Source organism: Nycticebus coucang, chromosome 21 (assembly GCF_027406575.1).
Source record: "Nycticebus coucang isolate mNycCou1 chromosome 21, mNycCou1.pri, whole genome shotgun sequence".
NCBI lineage: Eukaryota > Metazoa > Chordata > Mammalia > Primates > Lorisidae > Nycticebus > Nycticebus coucang.
In genome coordinates, this window is record NC_069800.1 from 50,741,725 (window position 1) to 50,764,956 (window position 23,232).

Sequence of the window (23,232 nt, forward strand, 5' to 3'; positions counted from 1 at the left end):
TCCATGGCTCAGTTCTATTAAAGAACTGTGGTTTTCCTAAATTCTGTGCTACTCGGGAGCACTCAGGCTCTGTGGCTCACACCTGTAATCCTAGCACTGTGGGAGGCCGAGGTGGGTGGATGGCTTGAGCTCATGGATTCAAAGCCGGCCCGAGCAAGGGTAAGAGCTTGTCTCTACTAAAAATAGCCAGGCATTGTGATGGGCTCCTGGAGTCCCAGCTGCTTGGGAGGCTGAGGCAAGAGGATCACTTGAGCCCAAGAGTTTGAGGTGCTGTGAGCTATGGCACCATAGCACTCTACCCAGAACAGCAGAGTGAGACTCTCAAAAAAAAAAAAAAGAGAGAAGAATAAGGAAGGAAGGAGGAGGAGAAAAGCCACCACAGAGGAGCTCCAGGAACTAACTGGCGGGGCCCATCAGCGACAGCAGTGACAGCAGAGGCAGGAACACTCTTCCTCTGCTTGCTCTGGTGGCACTGGGGACACAACCCTTCCACCCAGACATCATCCTAGAATAGGATCGACATACCCATCCCAGACCAAACGCTGCCAACGTAATCAGCAAGACTGATTTAGTCTAATCGAGATGTTACAGAATCTCTGCCAACAAGTGAAATAGTAGAGAATTCGACGGCTGGTTAGACAATCGATCGTGCTATACAAGTGGTTATAAATTAAAATGTAAAAGTCAGGTATTTATACTACTCGTATACCATATAATACAGGTGGAGTGTCCCTAATCCAAAATACTCCAAAACTCAAAACTTTTTGAGCGCTGACAAAAAGAAGTGATCATTGGATTATTTCAGATTTTCTGATTAGGAATGCTCAATATAATGTAAATCCAAAATCCGGGAAAAAATGCAAAATCCAAAGCACTTCTGGTCCTAAGCATTTCAGATAAGGGGTACTCAGGCTGTAGCATCTAATCAATTACAATAAAGACACACACGGCTTCTGGCTTTCATAACCCTTGGTCTTTGTAATGGTATATTTTATAAGAACCTACTAGGAACTAGCAGAACATAAAACACAGGATTTTAAACCACTTGCTATTAATTTAATGTGCTTTTTATTTTTCTCACAGTTACTTTGCGTTAACAACTTGTATCTTACTATTGCGTATTATGTGAGATGCTTTCAAAAACTTTCGTAGATCCAGAACTATTAATATTAGAAAATATAGTGGTTTCTTAAAATAAAAATTCAACAAATGGATCATAAACATTTATGTGCCAAAAATAATGGAGAAGGGATTAATGTAGTATTTTAAATATATCCAATAATATTTTATTAAGACATGTTGAGAAAACTCTTGTAGTATCTTTTTTAGCATTCTAGCACATACTTACCTACTCATAAGTATTTGGAAACCATAACCCATATATACAAATCATGTATAAAATTAGTTATGTAGCATACTTACAAACATAGTCCCAGTATAACTCTGATGTTGCTTGTGTGTATGTTGAATACAATTTATTTTTTTGAGACAGAGTTTTAAGCTGTTGCCCTGGGTAGAGTGCTGTGACATCGTAGCTCACAGCAACCTCCAACTCTTGGGCTCAAATGATCCTCTTGCCTCATTTTTTCTATTTTAGTAGAGATGGGGTCTCACTTTTGCTCAGGCTGGTCTCAAACTCGTGAGCTCAAGAATCTACCCACCTGGGGCTCCCAGAGTGCTAGGATTACAGGCATGAGCCACTGAGCCCAGCCAAACTGAATATAATTTTTTTTACCTTCATATTTCTTATAGAATGATTATTTATACATGAATGCTTTGTTAATTTTTCTAGATAAAGTTGAGTACTATAGTGAAAATAAATATCCTTTATGAGAAAACTGCTTTTCCTATACATGTTAAATTGAAGACTTCATGAAAGTAGAATTTTTTGAAAAGTAATATCTCAATTCTGGCCAGTTTTTGTTTATTAAAATTATTCAAAAGTTTTCACTCCTTTATTAAATTTCTAGCCTGTGAATTTGTGGAACAGACTTCCTGTCTTTGCTGGCCTTTGTCACACAGGACTTCTCAGCTATGTGAGTTCTCTGAAATACACTGAGATGTGATCTCTACTAGAACAAATTACCAGGCTATACTTGAACTCGTGGGATTTCTCCCTGAAATGAGCTGTCATATAAAGAAATCTGATTCCTAACCAAATGACTTTCCACATTTATTAAACTTATAAAGTTTTCCCTACATATGGATATTTGAACGAGAACACTTATCACTTCTTGGCTAAAGCATTTGAAGATGATAACATTTGTAGGATTTTTTTTCCTGTATAACAATAATTCTCAGAATCACCTAGAGAGTTTGTTGTTTCTGATTTCATAGGTCTGCCCAAGACTTTGCATTCCTAATGCATTCCCAGATGCTGCTGCTGCCACTTGTGTTCCAGAAACCACACATTGGGAACCACTGCGATGGAAGTGTTCTGATGGACAGGAAGGGCTGACTTCCAGCTGCATGACTTTAGACACCACTGATGTGCACATGGATTCCCTGTGGGTGTATTCTCTTACGTATTAATATGTTGAAGGGTTTCCTCCAACCAAATGATTTCTCACAATACATTGTTCAGAGCTTATTCCCTGTGTGTGTTCTCTGATGTACAGTGGGGGTTGAATTGTCAATGACAGTCCACAGTTCTTTACATTTCTGGTGTTTCTCTCATTTATGAACTCTGTAGCAAGACCTGATTTCACAATAAAGTATCTGACACATCTATTACGTTCGTAAAGTATCCCCCGTGTATAATACAACCCACATGTATAATGAGGGTCAATTATGCCTGAATTACCTCACACATGATTTACATCGAGTTTCTCATCTGCATGAGTTCTCTTATGATGTCTTTGGAGATGTCTTTCTGAGCAAATGATTCCAACATTCGTTACATATTTCACACATCATATTATGTATTATAGACATGACATTTTCCCCTGGGCATATTCTTTGATGTGTAATAAAGCATGACTTGTTAGGGTAGGATTTCCCACACACCCACACACATTACACTTACGTTCTTTCTCCTGCACGAGTTCTCTGATGTAAAATGAAACAAGACTTCCTACCAAAGAATTTGCCACATTCATTACACTCACGTTGTTCCCCTGAAGGAATTCTCTGATGTACAATAAGATTTAATTGCTGACTAAATATTTTTCTGTATCCAACACATTCACCATTTTTTTTTTCTGTGTATGTTCTGTGATGGACAACAAAGGCTGACTCATCCCTGAGGCCTTTACTACACTTACTATTCACACAGTTCTCTCTTTCACAAATACTCCTCTAAGTAATAAGAACTGCTTTGTCAAGGAAGGTTTTTCCAGATCCCTTAGATGAAAAGTTTAATTTGTCATGGTCTTCATTTGACTAAGGTCTTTTTGTTTACTGTCAGAGTCTTTCACTGTAGAAAGTGTCTTCTCTTGCTCAGTATCATGAAGAGCGTCACCACATTCAGGGCTGTCACTGGGACATCTTTCAGTACAGTTTTTCTTTCCAAAAATACTCCCACAATTGGTTTCCAACTTTGTCCACATGAGCCGTCTTCATGGTGAAGTTTTATTTGCAGGAACAAGAGATGAACTAACAGCAAGTATCTTTTCAAATCCATTACCTCTCTCTTTAAGCAATGCTTTGTTTGGCAGGAATATAATTCCCTTCAGTGCTTGTAAGTTCATGCCTGGTACAAAACTCCATAAATAAATCCAGGATGTGGCAGGGGACAGGTCAGACTTCCTAGAGCTGCCTGGAGTCCAGCCTGGAAGAGGAGGCCTCAGGCAGGGTGTTCCCTGGGCCTGTGCCACCAGGGGCCACTGTCTCACTGACAACACTACTTGTCTCCCATGGGTGCTCAGGAAGCTGCCTCTTCTCACACCACCCAAGATGAGTCTAATGCAGCCTACCTCTCTCAATGCTTCCATTCCCCATGCCTTCCTCCATGTCTCTCTCTTCTCTCCTTTTCTTCTCCTTCTTCTCTCTCTTTCAGATACACACACACACACACACACACTAGTCTGCAGATCTAATGACCAGGCTGGCCAGCTTGCCCCTTCCCCTCTGGAGTTCTTATCAATGTCTTTGTCTTCTCCTTCCCACTCCTACCAGGGGAGCATTACAGAGTTTTGAAAATCTTTACCACCCATAACCTATCTCATTTGAGTTTCACAATGGCATATCCTATGGCCAGGGGGAAGGAATCATAGTCTCCTTGGCAGAAGAGGAAACTAAGGCACAGAAAGTGAGTGAGGGGACATAGGCAGAGCCAGGAGCCTATTGGTAGGTGGGAGCCCCTTCCCTCCAGTCCTCTTGCTGAGGGCCACAGGCTTTGAGAGAACAAGCCATTTCCAAACAAGCCAAGAGAACTGCTTTCCTACCACTGACTTGCGGTCTGTGTGACCTTGGGCAAGTCCCTTCTCTGAGCCACTATGGAGTGTGAGCCCCATTATAATACTGTCAGATACATTCTATGACAATATTATTGGTGCCTGAATCATTTCCACCCCTTTGGGGGTTCCAGGGTCCTCCATCAAAATGCAAGAGGTCTTGTAACAGAGCTAACATACTGTCCATGATAACAGCAATGATACACGCCTCCATTTTCAACTGCAGAGGGCTTTACATGACAGTCAACATTTAATGAGTTCCTTGCTACAACCCCAGGAGGCGGGCACTGTTGGTATCCCCATTTTACAGATGAGGAAACTGAGACTCAAAGAAGTGAAGAAAGCAGCTGAGCCAGGATTGGAGCCCAGTCCACCTCAAAGGGCAGGCCGTTGCTTCTACTGCAAGCTGCACAGAGAAGTTTTTGGAAGTCTGCTTTCGAAACTCAAACTCCACTGGGAGGTCTGTGGCCTTTCAATCCCCCTCTCCAGAACTAAAGCCCCTCAATTGTCCAATAGGTACCAAGGGAACCACAGTGGGAGGGAAGATTACATACAGATTGTCAGGATGGTGTTCCCAGCCTCCCCCCAGCCTCCTTCAGCCAGCCCCTCATCCTGGGCCCACAGACACTGCAGCCCAGCCACAGCCTGTGAGCAGATGCAGGTTTATTATTGCACAGATGGGAGCATCCTGAACCCTCACCCCAAACGCCAGCCCCAAAACCAGGCCCGGGAGCCCTGGCAGCCAAAGATTTGTCACCAACCCCAGACCAGGCCAAAAACCCAGGACAATCATCTCAGAGCTGAGGCCTGGAACCAATCAGCACTGAGCAGTGCCCCATCCCCACGTCCCCCTTGCCCAGGGGATGAGAGAAGAGTCCAAATACAGATGCTGAAACCTGGGCCTCCCTGGGAGGAAGGATCCATAGGCTCTTCACAGAAATGCAGGCCTAGGTCCCAACCAAACCCTGAGGCCCCAGCAGTGCTTGAAGCAGCAAGTGTGAAGCACTGACTGGGGGAGGGAAAGCTGGGTCCAGCCTAAGGAAACGTCCAGGTTCCAGAGCTGCCTAGGGAGGCCCAGCCACAAGACAGGACAACAGCAGTTCCCTCCAGCTCGGCTTGGTGCCATCACCGCATCCTTCCCAGGCTTGGAGGGCCTGGAAGTCCTTTCCCCCCTCTTCCTGGAGCCAATGTGGTACAAAACATCTTTGAGTGAGGTACATGCAAGTACTGTCTTCCGCCAAACAAGCCAAAGGGGCCACGGTCACACGGATGGCACCCAGTTGGAGCCCACACTTGCTCCCCTCTCCCTGGGAAATGCCTCTTCCCAAGCAGCCTGTCCCCAGCACCTGCACAGTCTGCCTCAGGGAAATCTCCCTGGGCTTCCGTGCCATGCTCCCTGAGCTCACAGTGGGCCCTGGTGGGGAAGGGGGCAAAGCACACCACAGGGCATCACAGCAGCTTTATGTCTCCAGTCCCAGGGCTCCTACATGTGACCTGTTAGCACCCCAAGCACACTGGAAGCTCCAAACGCAATCCCAGCCTCAAGTTCAGACACATGGAAACACAGGGCCCAGCATTACTGCCCCTTAATCCCCAGCCACCAGGCTAGTGGCTTCCCACCCAGAGACTCCATTGTCCTCCTCTTCTATTGGTCCAGAAGGGAAACTAACTGGACTAGTGGGAGGAGACAGAGTGCAGTGTCCTGGGAGATTCACACCGAGCTTGTCCATGTCCTCTGTTGTCCAGAACAACTGAAAGCAAGGGAGGGAGTGTGTGCTGGGTCTGCCTAGCACAAGGAAGGGGCTCTACACAGGTCTGAGGGGGTCTCCCTCGCCCACCACAGCTTCCCCAGGAGGCCTCGGCCCACAGTCAGAGGGGTGGGGTAGGAGGGAGAGGGACTAGATTTAATATTCATATCCTGGTTAGGTGACTTCTCCCAAAACACACAAAAGCCCAAGGAGGGGGTGACCTAGGCAAGGTGGGGTAGTGCGTGAGGATGAGGGATAGGAGCAGATCGGGAAGCTCAAAGGACCAGGGCTCTTGTCTTGGGGCTTCCCTTGCCCCATGGCAAAGAGCTGGAGGTTCCCAACACATTCCATTCCTCCTGGCACCACCAGCCCCCCAGTGTGGGCACCCCAGGAGTCCTCCCTAGACATCTGTGTTGTGAATGTGAGTTGGACCCCAGGGCTCCAGGTCCAGAGTCCGGTCCTCCTTGGCCACCCTGCCTGGCTTTGCAGAAAGATGGGTCCTCATGTCCTCAGCAGGAACTCCTGGCTCTGCAAGAGACAGCAACAGGGTCAGCAGAGGGAGAGAGGAAAGAGCTCTGAGGATGAGTCACTTACAGGGCTCAAGCCTCAGGCTTGATCTTCTCTGGGGCAAGGCCCCACCTCTGCTTCCCCAGGACAGCCTCGGCTGTTAGGGCAGAGGCTCAGCAGAATCAGGAACAAGTCCCCAAGGCCTCTCCCGGGCCTGGCTCCTGGTCTCTATTTCTGCACACATTCTATTCCCTTTGCTGGTCCTCTCGCCCCCTCCTGCCTCCTCCCCCATTGTCTCTGATTCACTCCTCATCCTTCAGGTCATTAAAGTGATAGGTGCCTGCAGGAACATTCCTAGGTCCCCTGTGAAACACGAAACCCATGGAGCCCAGCGTTCACCTCCACGGCAACACCTATCAGGCTAATAATGTTATTGGCTATTTACAAGGTGACAGCATAGACTCTTCTGGGACCTGGCACTGAAGAACCTACAGCCCACCTAAACTAGGATTTTAAAAAATGGGGTCTTTGTGGGGGGAAGTGGCTAGGCAAGAGGCAGGGAGTCTGTTAGCATCACCAAGCCCAGGATTTAGGCTGAAAAGGCTGGTCCTAGCAGGAGATACTTCATCCTGAGACCAGTGGGGATCATTCTTCAGCTCAGTCCGGCCCACCCCTTCTCACAGGACCTCACCCAGCCCTCCAGCACCACCGTGGGGAGCCAACTGACAAAGGAAGGGTTTGGGGACAGAGGGTTAATGACTGAGGTGGGAGAAGAGAGAAAAGGAGGGCAGTTCGTCCCAGCATCCCAGGGGAATTCAATCTAGATGTGGGAGTTTGGGTAGGGGGAATCAAGAGCCATTTTGCTTGATGTTTGAACTTTAAGACTTTCATGTAATGAGCTGTGAGTTGAGGTAGGGGTTTACTCTCATCTTCACCCCATTCTTAAAAGCAGGAATGAGTCCCGGCTTATCCCAGCTCCCAACAGGGCAACTTCTCAGTGAATGTTGGTTAAATGAATGAATGAATGAGCCAGTGAATGAAGCCCAGTGCTCACCCAACATTCAGCAGGTACACTGCAAATGCTGAGCTGATGAAGTGTTAGGGGGTGGGGTGTGTGTATTGGGAAGACATGATCTGTCAAACCCACACTCTGGGGCCCTGCTTCTGCTGGGCGATGGGCCCCAATTAGTCACAAGACTACCATCCAGTACAGAGTAAGCCCCCCTGTTCCTCCACCCTTGAGCCCAGAATCCCCACCCCTCCTCCAGCCGGCTGCACCTGGCACATGAGGGTCAGGTCAGGAGGTGAACAAAGAGGATGGCCAGGCCGATGTTGAGCAGGATCACCATGCAGATGAGGACGGTGTTGGGGACCTGGGAGCAGTGGAGAGAGGCTGCCTGAGTCCATGTGGCCTCTGAGACATTCCTACCCAGGTCACAGCTAGGCTGGACAGAGGAGCTGGAACTTCCTAAGAGCATCCCTGCTTTGTCCACTGCAGTATCCAATAACCTGGATGGCAGCTGTCACAGCTGCAAGCACTCTTAGAAATAATTAATCCAATCCTTCAAGGTCCAGAAAAGAATGGGAACATGTCTCGAACCACACAGCGTGCAGAACTGGCCTGGAACCCAGGTGCTGCCCCTTCCCAACTGCTTATTCCTCTGGGACACACTCTTCAGTGCCTCAGAGCCTTGCTGCTGCCTCCCTGGCTCCCCACCTCTGTAAGCCCGGAGGTCCACAGCCCAAGCCCTGCTGGGCCCCATCTCCCCCCACCACCAAACCCTCCCCCTAGGTCTTGTACCAACTGGTGCCAACGCCAGATCCCCTTGACTTGGCGGGGGCACCCACCCTCCAGAAGCTTAGGCTCCCAGCTGCCCCCTGCTCCAGAGAATTGCCTCTGCAGCTGGGACACCAACCTCAAGGTGGGAAGACTGCCATGGGTTTGGGCTCCCAAGTCCTCTATGGATCAGGCCAAGGCCCCACTCAGCTAATCCATAGCCCTGCGGGGTTGCCCCTGCCCTATCCTGCCTCCATCTCCCCCACCCCCGCAGCCCCGGAATCACTAGCACCTGAATCCTGCCTCAAGCTCCACCGCCTCCCGGGAACCTGACCTTGAACGCTCCTCAGGCACAGCCTCACCTCTTCCACTTCCACCTCAGCCTCTGCTGCCAGCGCTGCCTCCTTCCGCGCCTTCTTCTTGGCCTTGGTCAGCCCCCGGGCCTCAGTCTTGCGGGCCTTGGCCCTGGGCTCAGCTTTGGGGACGATGGGCTTGGGCTCCAACTTGACGGGACTCTCGGGCGTGGGGCCCCGGAGCGCGGGGGCGTGCACCGGGGAGGCGGCCGGGGACGAGGGCGCGGTTGACGGGGACGAGGGTGCGGAGTCGGGCCCGGAGAGCTCGGGCTCCGGCTCGTCCTCGAAGGGTGGCGGCTCGGGCGGCGCGGTGCGCACGGCGTAGCTGTGGTAGCCTTGGTAATGCGCCACCTCGGGCTCCCGCGACGGCGAGGGCGGCGCTTGCAGCGCCTCGATGGCCATGTGCTCCGTGGCCGGGCGCGCGGGGCTGCGGCGACCCGCGCCCTCGGCCGGCGTGGTCGGCCGGCTGCCCTCGCCGCCGGGCTCCCCGTTCCAGGCGCCCGGGCTCAGCAAGCCGTCCTTTGACGCCCCCGGCCGGGGTCGCTTGGGCTGCGGGGGCGTCCCAACCGGCGACGGGGGACCGGCCGAGGGCCGAGGGGTCTCGCGCTCGTGCAGCTGTGGGCTCTCGCGGGGTCGCTCCTGGAGGCCCGCGGCGCCCGCGCCTCGCTCACGGGGCTCCAGCAGGCTCTCCGAGTTCTCCAGGATCTCCTGGAGCAGCCTGCGTTTCTGATATTCCGGACCTGCCAGGGACAACACAGGGAGGCTGGATTCGACCCTCGCCCACTGGTGGGTGATTCTGGGCCAGCCACCCAACCTCTCTGAGCGCATTCGTTTACTCAGCACTCACAGTGGCAGGCACTGTTCTAAGCAATTTCCAAATACTAACTCGTTTAATCCTTTTAGTAATCCTATGAAGTTGATGTAATTGTGAACCTCCGTTTTTTTGTTTTTTTTTTTTGTTTGTTTGTTTTTGTGATTTTTGGCCGGGGCTGGGTTTGAACCCGCCACCTCCGGCATATGGGACCGGCGCCCTACTCCTTGAGCCACAGGCGCCGCCCAGAACCTCCGTTTTACATATGAAAAAAGGGAGGCTCAGGGAGGTTCAATCACTTGCCCAAGGTCATACACCTGGCCAAAGGGCAGAGCCAAGGGTAGCACCCAGGCAGTCTGGCTCCAGAGACAATGCTCTTAATCGTGACACCTGTCACCTTCCATTCCCTTGTCTGAGAAGTGGAGCTTAGCATACCTATTTCATAAATACTAATGGAAGGGTTAACTGAGAGAATGCAGGTAAAATGCTGAGCTCAGGGCCTGGCACAAGCAGCTGCTGCTACGACCATGCAAAGCAAGTGTCGCTCTTCCTGGGACCAGCAGGGGGAGCACTGTGACCAAAAGTGACATCCTTTCAGGCGCAGATAGGTGCTCCCAGGTTTTCTCTCTAGTCTCCTTTGGTCTCCTTTCTGCAGCCAGAACAATGCTTAGAAAACACAAATCTGGGCCGGTGTGGTGGCTCATGCCTGTAATCCTCGCACTCTGGGAGGCTGAGGCAGGAGGATCACTTGAGCTCAGGAGTTCAGGACCAGCCTGTGCAAGAACAAGACGCCGTCTCTACTGAAAACAGAAAAATTAGCCAGGTGCATTGTGGTGGGTGCCTGTAGTCCTAACTACTTTAAAGGGCTGAGGCAGGAGGATCGCTTGAACCCAGGAGTTTGAGATTGCTGTAAACTAGGCTGAAGCTGTGGCACTCTAGCCCAGGCAGCAGAGTGGCAGAGTGAGACTCTTCCAGGGGTCCTCAAACTTTTTAAACAGGGGGCCAGTTCGCTGTCCCTCAGATCGTTGGAGGGCCAGACTATAGTTAAAAAAACTATAAACAAATTCCTATGCACACTGCACATATCTTATTTTGAAGTAAAAAAACAAAACGGGAACAAATAAAATCACACTGCCTCATGTGGCCCGCAAGCTGCAGTTTGAGGACCCCTGCAAGGAAAGGAAGGAAAGAAGTATGGAAGGGAGGAAGGAAGGGAGGGAGGAAGAAGAAAAGAGAAGAAAAAAGGAAAAGAAAAGAGAAGAAAGGGAAAAAAATCTAATCATGTCACTCACTCATTGCAGAGAACTCCAATCTCCCGCCCTCAGGGGGCTCACCCCTCACCCAAGCACGAAGTCTATGTCAGAGCCAGGAGGGCCTCCTCACGCTTATCGCCCACTGCCTATTTTCTTATCTAGCCTCCCAGCATGCCACTCTGCTGTCAGTATTTGCACTTTTGTACCTGCAGTCCCCTCCTTTTGATACACCTGCCCTACCCAGCACTACCTGGTGCCATAGTTCTCAGTGTGGTCTCAACCTAGCCGCATCCATGTCACCTTAGAAATGTACATTCCTAGGCTCCATCCCTAACCTACTGAGTTAGAAACTCTAGGAGTGGGCCCAGAAATCTGTCAGTTTGAGAGCCACTGTCTTGATAAACCCTTATTCAGGCTTCCAGGTACAACTCAAATGGCCTCTCTCAAGGGCACCCTTCCCTAACACCTCCCTTTGCCTAAATGGGTTAATTACTTGCTGTGAGCACCCACAGTCCCTGTTCTAACCGCACAGCGCTCATCATGCTGTGTGAAACTTAAACATAATAGTGAGACAAAAAACAGTCATTGAGAGCTAATTGTGAACTGGACACACACTTTACAGGCATTTAATCCATTCACAAAAAGGTAGACATTATTCTTTCTACCATTTTACAGACCAGAAAACAGCAGTTTCTGAGAGTTAAAGACCTTGCCCAAGGTCTCACAGCTGGTGAGCGTGGAGTTAGCATTTGCCATATGCCTGCACCCAACTAGACTGTCTTTGTGATTTTTCTGCTCCTCAAGACTCTGGACCCCACTTATGTATTTCTAAAGCCCGCCTAGTGCCTGACACATGGACAGTGCTTGATTGAAACTGTTGAGCAAGGGCAAGAGCCCTTTGCTCCCTCATCCACCAGTGACTCTCCCCACTAAGCTCCATCAGCTTCAGCTGTCTGCTCCACTCAGAGCAGAGAAAGGGACAACCCGCAGTGCTGCTGCTAACCCATCATAAGCTCTGCATGAAGGCAGCCATTTATCCCTCCACGTCCCCTTGCATCATCCTATCCCATGTTTAGGGAATATTCTACCATGCCCCACAGTTTCCAAAACTCACGGGCATTCAGGAACCCATTTAAGTATCTCGGCTTCCAGCAAGCAAAGAAAAATTCCCACCCCAGGACTGTCCCCATCCTGTCCTCACCATCTCTCCCTGGCAGGCCCTACCTGGCTGGTAGAAGTCCGGTGCCAGCTCCCTGGCTAAACTGCGGGCAATGCTGGACTCCTGGTTGGCAGCCACGGCAGCCTGTTCCGACGCTTCAGCTTTGGCTTTGGCATGGCTTGTCCTATGGAAACAAAATGATAGGAAGCTCAGGATCCCTCCAGAGAACCAGCCTCTGCCCTTTCTCCCCAACCCACACAGAGACACCCTGAACAGAGAGATTAGTCACTCAGGCTCTCGATGAATGTTTATTGGTGCTATACATTCCCCCAGACCATTTTCTCTTTGTCCTGGGCACACAGCTAGACTACATTTCCCAGCCTCCTTTGTGCTTAGGTGTAGTCAGGTGACTGAGTTCTACAGTGCATTGTGGAAAGACATAATGGATGCTATTTCCAGGCCTGGCCCATAAAAACCTCTGGGCCTTCTCTTTTTCCTCTTGTTGCTGGTTGAATGTCGAGGGGGCTAAGGCCTCAAAACCAAGCACTTAACCTCTTTCATGTCACAGATCCTTTTGGCAGTCTGGCAAAGCCTATGGATCCCTTCTCAGAATAATGTTTTAAAATGCATAAAATACATAGGATTACAAATGCATGCAGTTACATTGGCATGCTGTTACCAAAATATGTACTTTAAAAGAACAAATTTGTAATAATATATGTCATTAATACATTAATCAAAATATTTATCAAATCTAATAACTACTGTAATTTAAAAGTATAGATTAGCATAAAGGATATTTTGAGCGGTAATAAATAACAGTGACAAGAAAACACACGTGGTTTCTGTATAGCTCCTGGTAACAAAATCACAGATACTACTAATACTACTATGGTTTATTGCCTACTTCTATAATTGAAGAAAATGGTAAGTTTTGCTTAGAGGTTAGTAAAAATAAAGATGTAGCTTTTCCCATCTGCAGTAGATCCTTCTGGTGCCTAACCCAAATCCCTTTACTAGGAAAATGTCCCCACACCTAGCTGCTGTGATTGTTGGCTGCTAATGGTTCACTGCTACCCCTGAGAATTACAAGCAGTAGAACCAGCTTGTTCTTGTTCCAGAAGTTAAAATACTGCCCCACCCACCTCCCACCCAGGCAGCCCACACCAATGACTGATTGACACTGTCCAGCCCCCTCCTGCCCCAAGAGGACGGAACTGCAATCGCACTAAGGACAATTCATTGTCCAGAGCCCCTGGAGAATGTGGATCAGACCACATTCAGCTTTTCCCTAGCCTGCCCTGCCTCTCTTACTCCCCTCTCTCCTAAGAGACTTCCTCAATAAAGTGCTGCAGGAGAACCCCCATCTCAGGCTCTGCTTCTAGAGAATCTAACCTAAAACACTATCCAAGTTCACATGCTCCCCAAATCTATCCATGAACCATCCTGTGGACTCCAAGTTAAGCCGTATGGTCAAAGGAACCCAACCCTATAAATGACCACAGATAGCAAAGCCCCCCTTCCCCAGTCCCACAACAGATGTGATATAAGCAAAGGGGTCCTCAAACTACGGCCGGCGGGCTACATGAGGCGGTGTGATTGTATTTGTTCCTGTTTTATTTTTTTACTTCAAAATAAGATATCTGCAGTGTGCATAGGAGTTTGTTCATAGTTGTTTTTTTAAAAAAAACTATAGTCTGGCCCTCCAATGGTCTGAGGAACAGGGAACTGGCCCCCTGTTTAAAAAGTTTGAGGACCTCTGCAACCTTTATTTCAATAAAGCACTGAGATTTGTGAGATGTCTGTTTCAGCTGTCAGTCTAGACGAACACAAGTACTTACTATAATAATAACCGTCCTGTTCCAAATGGGTCAGGCATGGTTCTAAAGGAGCTAAGATTATCTCATATAATTGTCCCTAATGCCACAGGAAGCTAGTGCTGTTATTATTATTCCTACTTTATAGAAAAGGAAACCAAAGCAGGAACAGGTAAAGTAACTTGCCCAAGGCCACAGAATCATAAAGCACAAGAGCTGGGATTCTGAACAAGGCAACATGACTCCGAGCTTTGTGTGCTTAAGTGCTATTCTAGAGCACGTGCTAGGAGCTGGGGCTGGCCAGGAGGCAGGACAGAGAATCCTGCAGACCCAACAGGCCAGCTCCTGCCCTCACTGTGTGAGGTGAGGGAACTGGACCGTAAACAAACCAGGAAGCAATTAAATAAAAAGTACTTTTTACAGTTGTGAGCCTGCTATGAATGAAGAGTATAGAACGCAATGAGAATGTGGAATAGAAGGACTTAATAGAGATTGGTGGTGCAGGTGGTCAGGGAAGGTTTCCTTCAGATGTGACATTTCAGCTGAGACTTGAAGAGGCACATACTTAGGCCCATAAGAGGTGGGTGGGAACAGTGAGCCACGTAGACGGACAGTACATGCAATGGCCTTGAGATGGGCTAAGAGCCTGGTGCCGTTGGGGGACTGCAAGTTCAAGGTGGAGTGTCCACTCCCTGCAGATGAGTTAATTCCTCGGGGAGCTGATGTGCATGTCTCTATATCCCAAGCTGCAGCACAGAAACGGGCCCACAGTATGAAAGAGACATCCTCCAACTCCTACTACACGCCAGAACTTTTATCTAAACCTTAAAATCCTCAAACTGACTGATCGTGAGGTAGTTTTACCTGTTTCTACTTCATAGGTAGGGAGACTGAAACGCAGGGAGATATCTTGCTTCAGGATTCAAAATAGTTAACATTTATAAAGCACTGATTTTGAGCCAAGGGCTTTGCAGAAATTAACTCATTTAACAGGTTACTACCATTGTTCCCCCTTGCAGAGGAGAAATCCAGGCACAAGAAGGTTTTACAGAATCCATTCAAACTCACCCAGCTGGTAAATAACAGAGTGAGGACTCCAACTAAGGCATTCTGGGATCTAGTCGATCCCTAACCACCACTCAATAATGAGTAGTGGAGTAAGCTTTAGAACCTGGAACTGTCCTCCCCACTGCACCGCACTGCCACAGTAATGCTTGCTAGATGAAAGAATGCATAAATGCGTGCCGCATGCAGGTGCCCACGCACGCATGCGCAGGGAGGCAGTCTAGAGAGGGCTTAAGAGCTTGGCTTTGAAATCAGCAGCCCTGGATTCCAATTTCTGCTCTGCTGAGTCTGGGGATAGCGGGTGAGACAACCACTTCAGGGGCACGATTTACAGGGATTTCGGGAAAACTCAAAGGTCCAGATAAATTGTACTTTAATATCTTTTTCTTTCTTTCTTTTTTTTTTCTCTTTCTTTTATTTATTTATTTATTTTTTTCCAGACATAGTCTCACTCTGTCGCCCTGGGGTTGGGTGCCATGGTGTCATCATACCTCACAGCAACCTCAACCTTTTGGACTCAAGCAATTCTCCTGCCTCAGCTTTCTGAGTTGCTGGGACTACTGCCACAACGCCCAGCTAATTTTTCTATTTTCCAGTAGAGACAAGGTCTCATTCTTGCTCAAGGCTGGTTTAATGCCATTTTTCAAAAGTCAAAGTCAATGAAAACAATTCTTGATAAACTATGAAAAAACTTTAAATAAAGACTAGATTGAACCCTGCACATGAATCCCTCCCTCACCCACGCCACCCTGGTCTCAACCCGACTGGGATACTAGGACCTTGGGTGAGTGGCTTTGCTCTTCATGCCTCAGTTTCTTCACCTGTAAAGTGGAGATAATAATTCTCCCCCTGAAGATGCTGTGAAAACAAAACGAGAGGCAGCAAGTGACAGTGTTTAGCCCAGATGACATGATGATGCCAACAATGGTAGTGGTGGTGATCATAGTCAAGGAGGAGAAGAGGGGAAGGATGACATTTGTACGTCAAAATTGAGGGTGGTACACGCATATCCCCAGCTTGTTTTTGCCTTCTATGCGTGAGACGAAGCCCTAAACTTCTTAGAGCCACTTCCCTGGGAACCTGAAACCCCAGGTTGAGGGAGGAGGGAATGGGCTGGCAAACCTTCAAATTGAGAAAATGTCCTTTTTTGGTCATGTGAGCTGAGTGACGCTCATTTGCTGGTGCCTTCACAAACTAATGTTGCAGGACTCCTCAAGAAGGAATAGCAGACTTCCCCTGGGGCCCTAGAAGATGCGGGGGCTCAACTGTGGACCCTTCAGAGCAGCCAGAACAGGAGTCGCGAGGGGGTGGCCACCCAGCCCAGGTGATAGGAGCTGCTCTGTGGGAAGGAAGCAGAGCCTCTGCCAGCTCCATTAGCCTGGACGACTGTGCCCTTATCAGCCCCTCTGTGATCTCTCCCCATGCCCCACTCTGACCACAGGAGTGGCCAGCATCTGGCCAGGAACCCCAGTGCTCTCTCACACCCTCCCTCCCAATCTCCTTCAGCATCCACAGCCCACCAATCACCAACTCCTGCCTCTCCTATTACCTTTACAGCTCTTGGATCTGCCAGCTCCCGACCCCTCCCCTCTGCCATTCCTCCTGCAAAGCCCCCTCATCTGTCCCCTCCCTGCCTATAGGCTTGCTTCCTGCAGCTGCTGCTGCACAGGGAGACATAGTGAGCTCCCTTAACCCACACACCAGGTGGCCTCACCTCTTGCTTAAAGTCTTTGCAAGGCTTCCTACTGTGCTCAAAATAGTCCAAACCACAAGGCCTGGACTTCAAGGCTGTCTAGACCCCCCCGGCTCAAGGCAGCCTCAATAGCACCTAGATGGGGTGCACCAGGCAGCTCACAGGGAGAAGGGCGAGGTAAATCCCTATGGCCCCGGAGCCACAGTGGCTCCCACCCCTTCATCTTCATCACCTGGGAACTTACTAGAAATGCAGATTCTCAGGCTCCACCCCAGGCCTATCAGATCAGAATTTGAGAGGACCCAGCCCAGCAATCTGTGGTTGATAAGCCCCCCACATGCATCCACTGCTCACTGAAGTTTGAGAAGTGTGTGTTCTGCAGACAGAAAATTCAGCTGCTTCTTGAGCTGTCTCCAGCCCACTGACCCCTCCCCCAGGAGCATTTAAGCTTTAGGTGCCCCTCTCGGAGTCAGGGCTCTGCTAAGAAATCAGGGAACCACTCCTACTTCTCTGACCGCTCACCACTTCTGGGCTGATGCCTCCGGGTGAGGGTTCTGGGGGGCTCTAACCCTGCTGGGGTGAAGGGAAGGGAGCAGTAAGAGGCCACCTGAGGGACAGGGAGAGGGCTCTCTTCTTGATTTCATTTGGATTAACTTTTGTCAGCAGGGTTAAAAATAAGGCTGGTGTTTGTGGGACAGGGATAGGGCTGTCACCAGAAACACTTCTGAGGGCACCCACCCCCACCCTCGCCTGCATTTCCCACCCCAAGGCCCCAGCTGCTTGGCGATAGCAACCTTGTTTCCCAGTTGCCTCCAGCAGTCTTTGGTGGCTTCATGGAGCCATTCCTGTGGCTCCTGCTCAGACTGTTCCCCCACCTGGAATGCTCTTTCTGTTCCTGCCATGCCCCTGTCCTTAAAGAACCAGCCCGAGATCACTTCTACATATTGGTTCGTTCATATATATAGAGTGCCTGCTAAGTGCCAGGCACTGCTCTGAGCGCTGAGGACCCAGACACAAACCAAACATCCAAGAATCCCCGTGGAGTTCACATGCTAGTGCCCGGGTCAGCAGGTTACACTAGTGGGCTGCATCCAGCCTGCTGACTGTTTTTGTACTGACCGTGATCCCAAGAATGGCTTGTACATGTTTGAACAGTTGGAAAAAAGAGTACTATCTTGTGACACATGGAAATTATATGAAATTTAAATATTCACTTCCCTTGCCGGGCACCATGCTTGCACCAGGCACCAAACTATAATCCCAGCTACTCAGGAGCCTGAGATAGGAGGATTGCTTGAGGCCAGGAATTCAAGACCAGCCTGTGCAACAGATTGAGACCCTGTCTCTAAAAAAATAAAATAACTTAGCAAAGCTTCGCAAGAATGGAAAATCAAGTATCCAATGTACTCAATACTAATAGGAAGTCAGTAGATGAACTAATACATGCCCACACAAGGGAAAAACTCAACTCAATTCAAGTTGAGGGTAGAGGGGACGGAGGAGGGGGATTGGTGTGCTCCCACCTAATGGGTATACGCACACTTCCTGGGTGTGGGACCCAACTACAACAGGGACCTTACCTAACAAATGCAAACAATGTAACCTAATTGTCTGTACCCTCGTATTAATCTTAAATTAAAAAGAAATAAATTTAATTTAATTTAAAATCTGTATCCCTACAAAAAAACTTTTATTACAGCGGCGCCTGTGGCTCAAGGAGTAGGGCACCGGTCCCATATGCCAGAGGTGGCAGGTTCAAACCTAGCCCCAGCCAAAAAAAAAAAAAAAAAAAAAACTTTTATTAGAGCACAGCCATACCCACTCGTACTGTCTAGAACAGTGATTTGCAACTGGTGCGCCATGAAAAATTTTAAAGATCATTAATTAAATTATTCTGGAAAGAAATTTAAAGCACAGTAAGTATATTCTTTATTTTTTTTACTTTCGTTTTTTTTATCAACATAATTTAAGTGGGCCATGGAAGTTTAATTATAGGTTCAAGTGTGCCGTGAGATTAAAAAAGGTTAAAAAACAGTGGTCTAGAGTTAAGTACTTATCCTAGAGACTCCATGACTTACAAGCCCCAAAGTATTTACCATCTAGTCTTTTTACAGCAAGAGTTTGCCAGCCCCTGTTCTAATGTATTCACTCAACAAATGTCTCCTCTACTACTGTTATTAATTATCTACTAATATTAATGATATTGAGCTTGGTTATCAGTTGGGTGCTCAGTTCTGTGGTATGGTCTCCTTGATAGATGTATATGATCTTAAGAGAGGTGGAGTCAGTTTCTCAAGGTCACACAGCTAGAAAGTGAATCTTCCCAAACTCTAAACCCATTCCACCAAGCCACGGCCCTCCCATTACCAATTCTGGACCACTTCCTCCACATGCTGGGACCACAGATTGGGATGGACAGCCCTTGCAGCCGCCTGGGGAGTTCACAGCCTAATGCAGCCCTGCCAGACCAGCCAGGAGACATCTGTGGAAAACAATGGATGCACAGGGGCTCGAAGCCAAGCTACAAAACAACATGGTGGGGAGTGATGGGGACAATTCTGGCCAGGTTGCTGGGCACAGATTCCAGCTTGAGCCCCAGGCTCCTCCTCTGTAAAATGGGGATAATAACAGCACCTGCCCAAGGGGGAGGGTGTAAAGAGGAAATCAGTTAGCAGTCAGGCAGCTCTTAGGACAGTGGCCAGCACACAGGAAGCTCTGGGTAAGTGCTTGTTACAGAAAATGAATAAGCAGCACAGTGTTTTTGGAGGTGACTAAATCAAAAATCCTGAATATACTAAATCCCACTAAACTATTCACTTTAGAATGGGGGAAAAAAGAAAACAAAACCTTCAGCACAAGAAGCATATGGTAGGTGTGGAAGATGGGGGCAGATAATCAGAGTCCTGGGCTCTGGCCTCCACCAGCCTTCTGGAGGCTACAGATGTGGTTACAGGGACAGTGCTGCCAAGAGTCCTGCTGAGGTGGAGAAGCTTCAGATGCCACTGTCCTAAGCTCTCCCAAAATAGTGCCCTGGCCCTGACTCTGGCTGGCCATGGCCATTTCCCCCAGAACGATCATGGTCAGGCTAAACCAGAGGAGGAAACACAGCTGGGTGTTGAGCCAGCAGCTCACCAGCTCCCGGGAAGAAAGTCTCCTCCACCACCAGGGATGGAGCCAAGGGCAGAGTCAGGAAGGGGGACTCCTGACTGGCGGGACCCTCTTCCTTCTACCTGGGACTCTAGTCATTCTCCCTGTGCAAATGTGCACTGACTCCCTGCTACGTGGAACCCATCCTAGGTGCTAGAGAGACAGACAGCCGTCAGTGAACAGGTGGTACTCTGCCAGGAAGGCCCACCCCAGAAGGATTAAGAGGCAAACTCAAGTCCAAATCATGGTACCATTATGTTCTAGGTATCTGACTGTAGCTTTCAGGCCTCAGTTTCTTCAACTGTGAAATGGGTAAGAATATTCACCTCACAAAATTGCAAAGGAACTTACCACAAACATCACTTATCATCATTATTATTGTTTTTGTTATTATCACAATGCTTCCCAGCATTCCCTTCCAAAACAGGTTGCCAATAAATTGGGATACCCTTTCAAGGGTTACTCACATTGTAGCACGTGGCAGTTACTTCTTCCTTTCTGTTGTCAAATAATATTGCACGGGGTGGATCAACTCTATTCTGTTTATCTGTTCAACAGTTAATGGGCATTTGGGTTATTTCCACTTTCTGGTTACTATGAATAATGCTATGAATAATATGGACATCAGTGTACAAGTTTTTGTTCCTCTTGGGTATAGACCTAGGAGCAGAATTCTGCATCAGAATTGCTGCATCATAGTAACACTATGCTTAACCTTTTAAGGAACTGCCAAATTGGTTTCAAAGTGGCTATTCCATTTTACCATCCATCAGTAACACGTATAAAGGTAGATACCAATATCTCCACATCCTCCCTAACACTAATTATTCTCTCTCTCTCTCTCATATATATATTATTATTATTATTACTATTTGCAGTTTTTTTTTCTTCTTAGGCTGTGGCTGGGTTTGAACTTGCCACCTCTGGCACATGGGGCCAGCGCCCTCCTCCTTTGAGCCACAGGCACCGCCCTATTGTCTATATTTTTTATTGTAGCCATAATAGTTGTCTGTAAAGTGCTAACTCGCTTTTGTTTTGATTTTCACTTCTCTGATGGCTAATGGCACTGAGCATCTTTTCATGTTCTTAATGGCCATGTGTATATCTTCTGGGGAGAAATGTCTGTTTAGATCCTTTGCCCACTCTTAATTGGGTTTTTGTCTTTTTCTTAATTAGTTGTAAAATGTCTTTAAATATTCTAATGCAATTTATAAATATAAATATGTTTACATTTATTAAATACTCTAATGCAACTTATCAGATATATTTTGCAAATATTATCCCCATTCTGTGGATTCTCTTTTCGCTTTCTTTTTTTTTGAGACAGAGCCTCAAGCTGTCACCCTTGGTAGAGTACCATGGTATCACAGCTCACAGCAACCTCCAACTCCTGGGCTCAAGCAAGTCTCCTGCCTCCGCCTCCCAAGTAGATGGGACCACAGGCGCCCACCACAACGCCCCGGCTATTTTTTGGTTGCAGCCGTCATTGTTGTTTGGCAGCCCGGGCTGGATTCGAACCCGCCAGCTAAGGTGTATATGGCTGGAGCCTTAGCCACTTGAGCCACGGGCACCAAGCCCTCTTTTCACTTTCTTGATGGTGTCCTTTGAAGCACAAAAATTTTATTTTTTTTGTACTTTTCCTTAAATTTTATAGTTTTGCATAGAGGGATTATCTAATTTTAATGAGGTCCAATTTAGCTACTTTTTCTTTGGTTGTCTGTACTTTTAGTGCCATATCTAAGTAGTCTTTGCCTAATCCAAGGTCAGAAAGATTTACTCTTTTTTTTTAAATTGAGGCAGAGTCTCATTTTGTCACCCTCAGTAGAGTGCTGTGCTGTCATAGCTCACAGCAACCTCAGACTCTTGGGCTCAAGTGATTCTCTTGCCTCAGCCTCCCTAGTAGCTGGGACTACAGGCACCTGCCACAACACCCGGCTATTTTTTTTTTGTTTAGCAGGCCTGGGCCAGGTTTGAACCCACCAGCCCCAGAGCATATGGCCAGTGCCCTAACCACTGAGCTACAGGTGCCCAGCCAGATTTACTCTTTTTTTTTGAGACAGAGCCTCAAGCTGTCGCCCTGGGTAGAATGCTGTGGCATCACAGCTCACAGCAACCTCCAACTCCTGGGCTCAAGCGATTCTCCTGCCTCCGCCTCCCAAGTAGCTGGGACTACAGGCACCCGCCACAACGCCCGGCTATTTTTTGGTTGCAGTCGTCATTGTTGTTTGGCGGGCTGGGCTGGATTCGAACCCACCAGCTCAGGTGTATGTGGCTGGCGCCTTAGCTGCTTGAGCCACAGGCGCAGAGCCCAGATTTACTCTTATACATGTATCTTCTTCTAAGAGTTTTTATCATTTTAGTTCTCAAATTTAGATTTATGAACACTGCTTCTAATAAGAAAAAATGGGAAATAATCTCAGGGCTTATCAAACCTCTGCCTTTTATAGATAAGGAAACTGAGGCAGAGAAAGTTAAGTCACTTGTCCATTTTGTTAGGATGAGAGTTGAGCCAGACATGGCCCCTGCTCTTAGAGGATGTAGATTCTGATGAGAGAGACAGAACAGCATGGAACATTTTGAGAGTGGAACAAACAAGACTGCAGAACAGGAGGAAACCCATTGGGTCGGCCATGTGTTCATGAACTTGTATTTTACCTCTATATCACACATTGTAAAATATATATTATAAAAAAATACAAGTATAAGATAAAGACATATATTATAAAAATAAATTGGCAGCTGGGCAGGGTGGCACGTGCCTATAGTCCCAGTTACTCAGGAGGCTGAAACAGGAGGATTGCTTGAGCCCAGCAGTTTGAGGTTGCTGTGAGCTATGATCACACCACTGGCACTCCAGTCTGGGTGACAGGGTGAGACCCTGTCTCAAAAATAATAAAATAAAATAAAATAAAACAAAACAAAATGGCTTCCTCACAAAAAATTTTGGAAAGTAAGCAGATTTTTTTTAAAGAATGGTTAAGAGCATAGCTGTAGGACTACGAATGACTCACTGAAATTCTTTGTGCCTCGATTTTTCTGTCTCTGAAATGGGTAATATGAATATCCCCTGCCTCATAGGGTTGGGGAGATACTTAGTAATAGAGTGAATCAATGGACAGAAAGTATTTAGCATGGGGCTTGGTACACAATAAGCTCTATGTGAATTTATTCTAGTTGAAGTGGGGAGAGAAACAGGTTTTGGGTGCAGGTTGTGAGGCTAGGGGGGTGAGCTACCCCTCAGACCCTCTGTAGAGCCTCTCCATCTTAGAAACCCTGCCAAAATACTCCCACCATGGTGGTGGCTTCTTCCAGATTATGTTGGACAATGACCCTTCTTCCCTTCTTAGAGAAGAGCCCTTCAGCCTAGTGAGAAGCTTCCTCCAGTGAGTGTGAGACACCCCCAGTCTAGAATGGGGAGGCATCAGAACAAGAGCTGCTGCTCACAGACAGCTAAGTGTGCCAGACACTCCACCTAGGCAGGCAGCTGAATAGTTGCTCCAAAGATACC

At 47.9% G+C, this 23,232-nt stretch overlaps 1 protein-coding gene across 1 annotated transcript in view; it reads right to left on the reverse strand.

Annotated features, from left to right (window-relative positions):
- Positions 1-348: 348 nt before the first annotated feature.
- JPH2 (junctophilin 2) overlaps positions 349-23,232 on the reverse strand; it is a 77,652-nt gene continuing 54,768 nt past the window's right edge. The window contains exons 3-6 of the mRNA XM_053574646.1: positions 12,068-12,186; positions 8,789-9,519; positions 7,928-8,022; positions 349-6,670 (exon numbers count right to left, since the gene is read on the reverse strand). Coding sequence (XP_053430621.1) covers positions 7,942-8,022; positions 8,789-9,519; positions 12,068-12,186 — 931 coding nt within the window. The 3' untranslated portion in view covers positions 349-6,670; positions 7,928-7,941. The remainder of the gene's footprint in view (positions 6,671-7,927; positions 8,023-8,788; positions 9,520-12,067; positions 12,187-23,232) is intronic.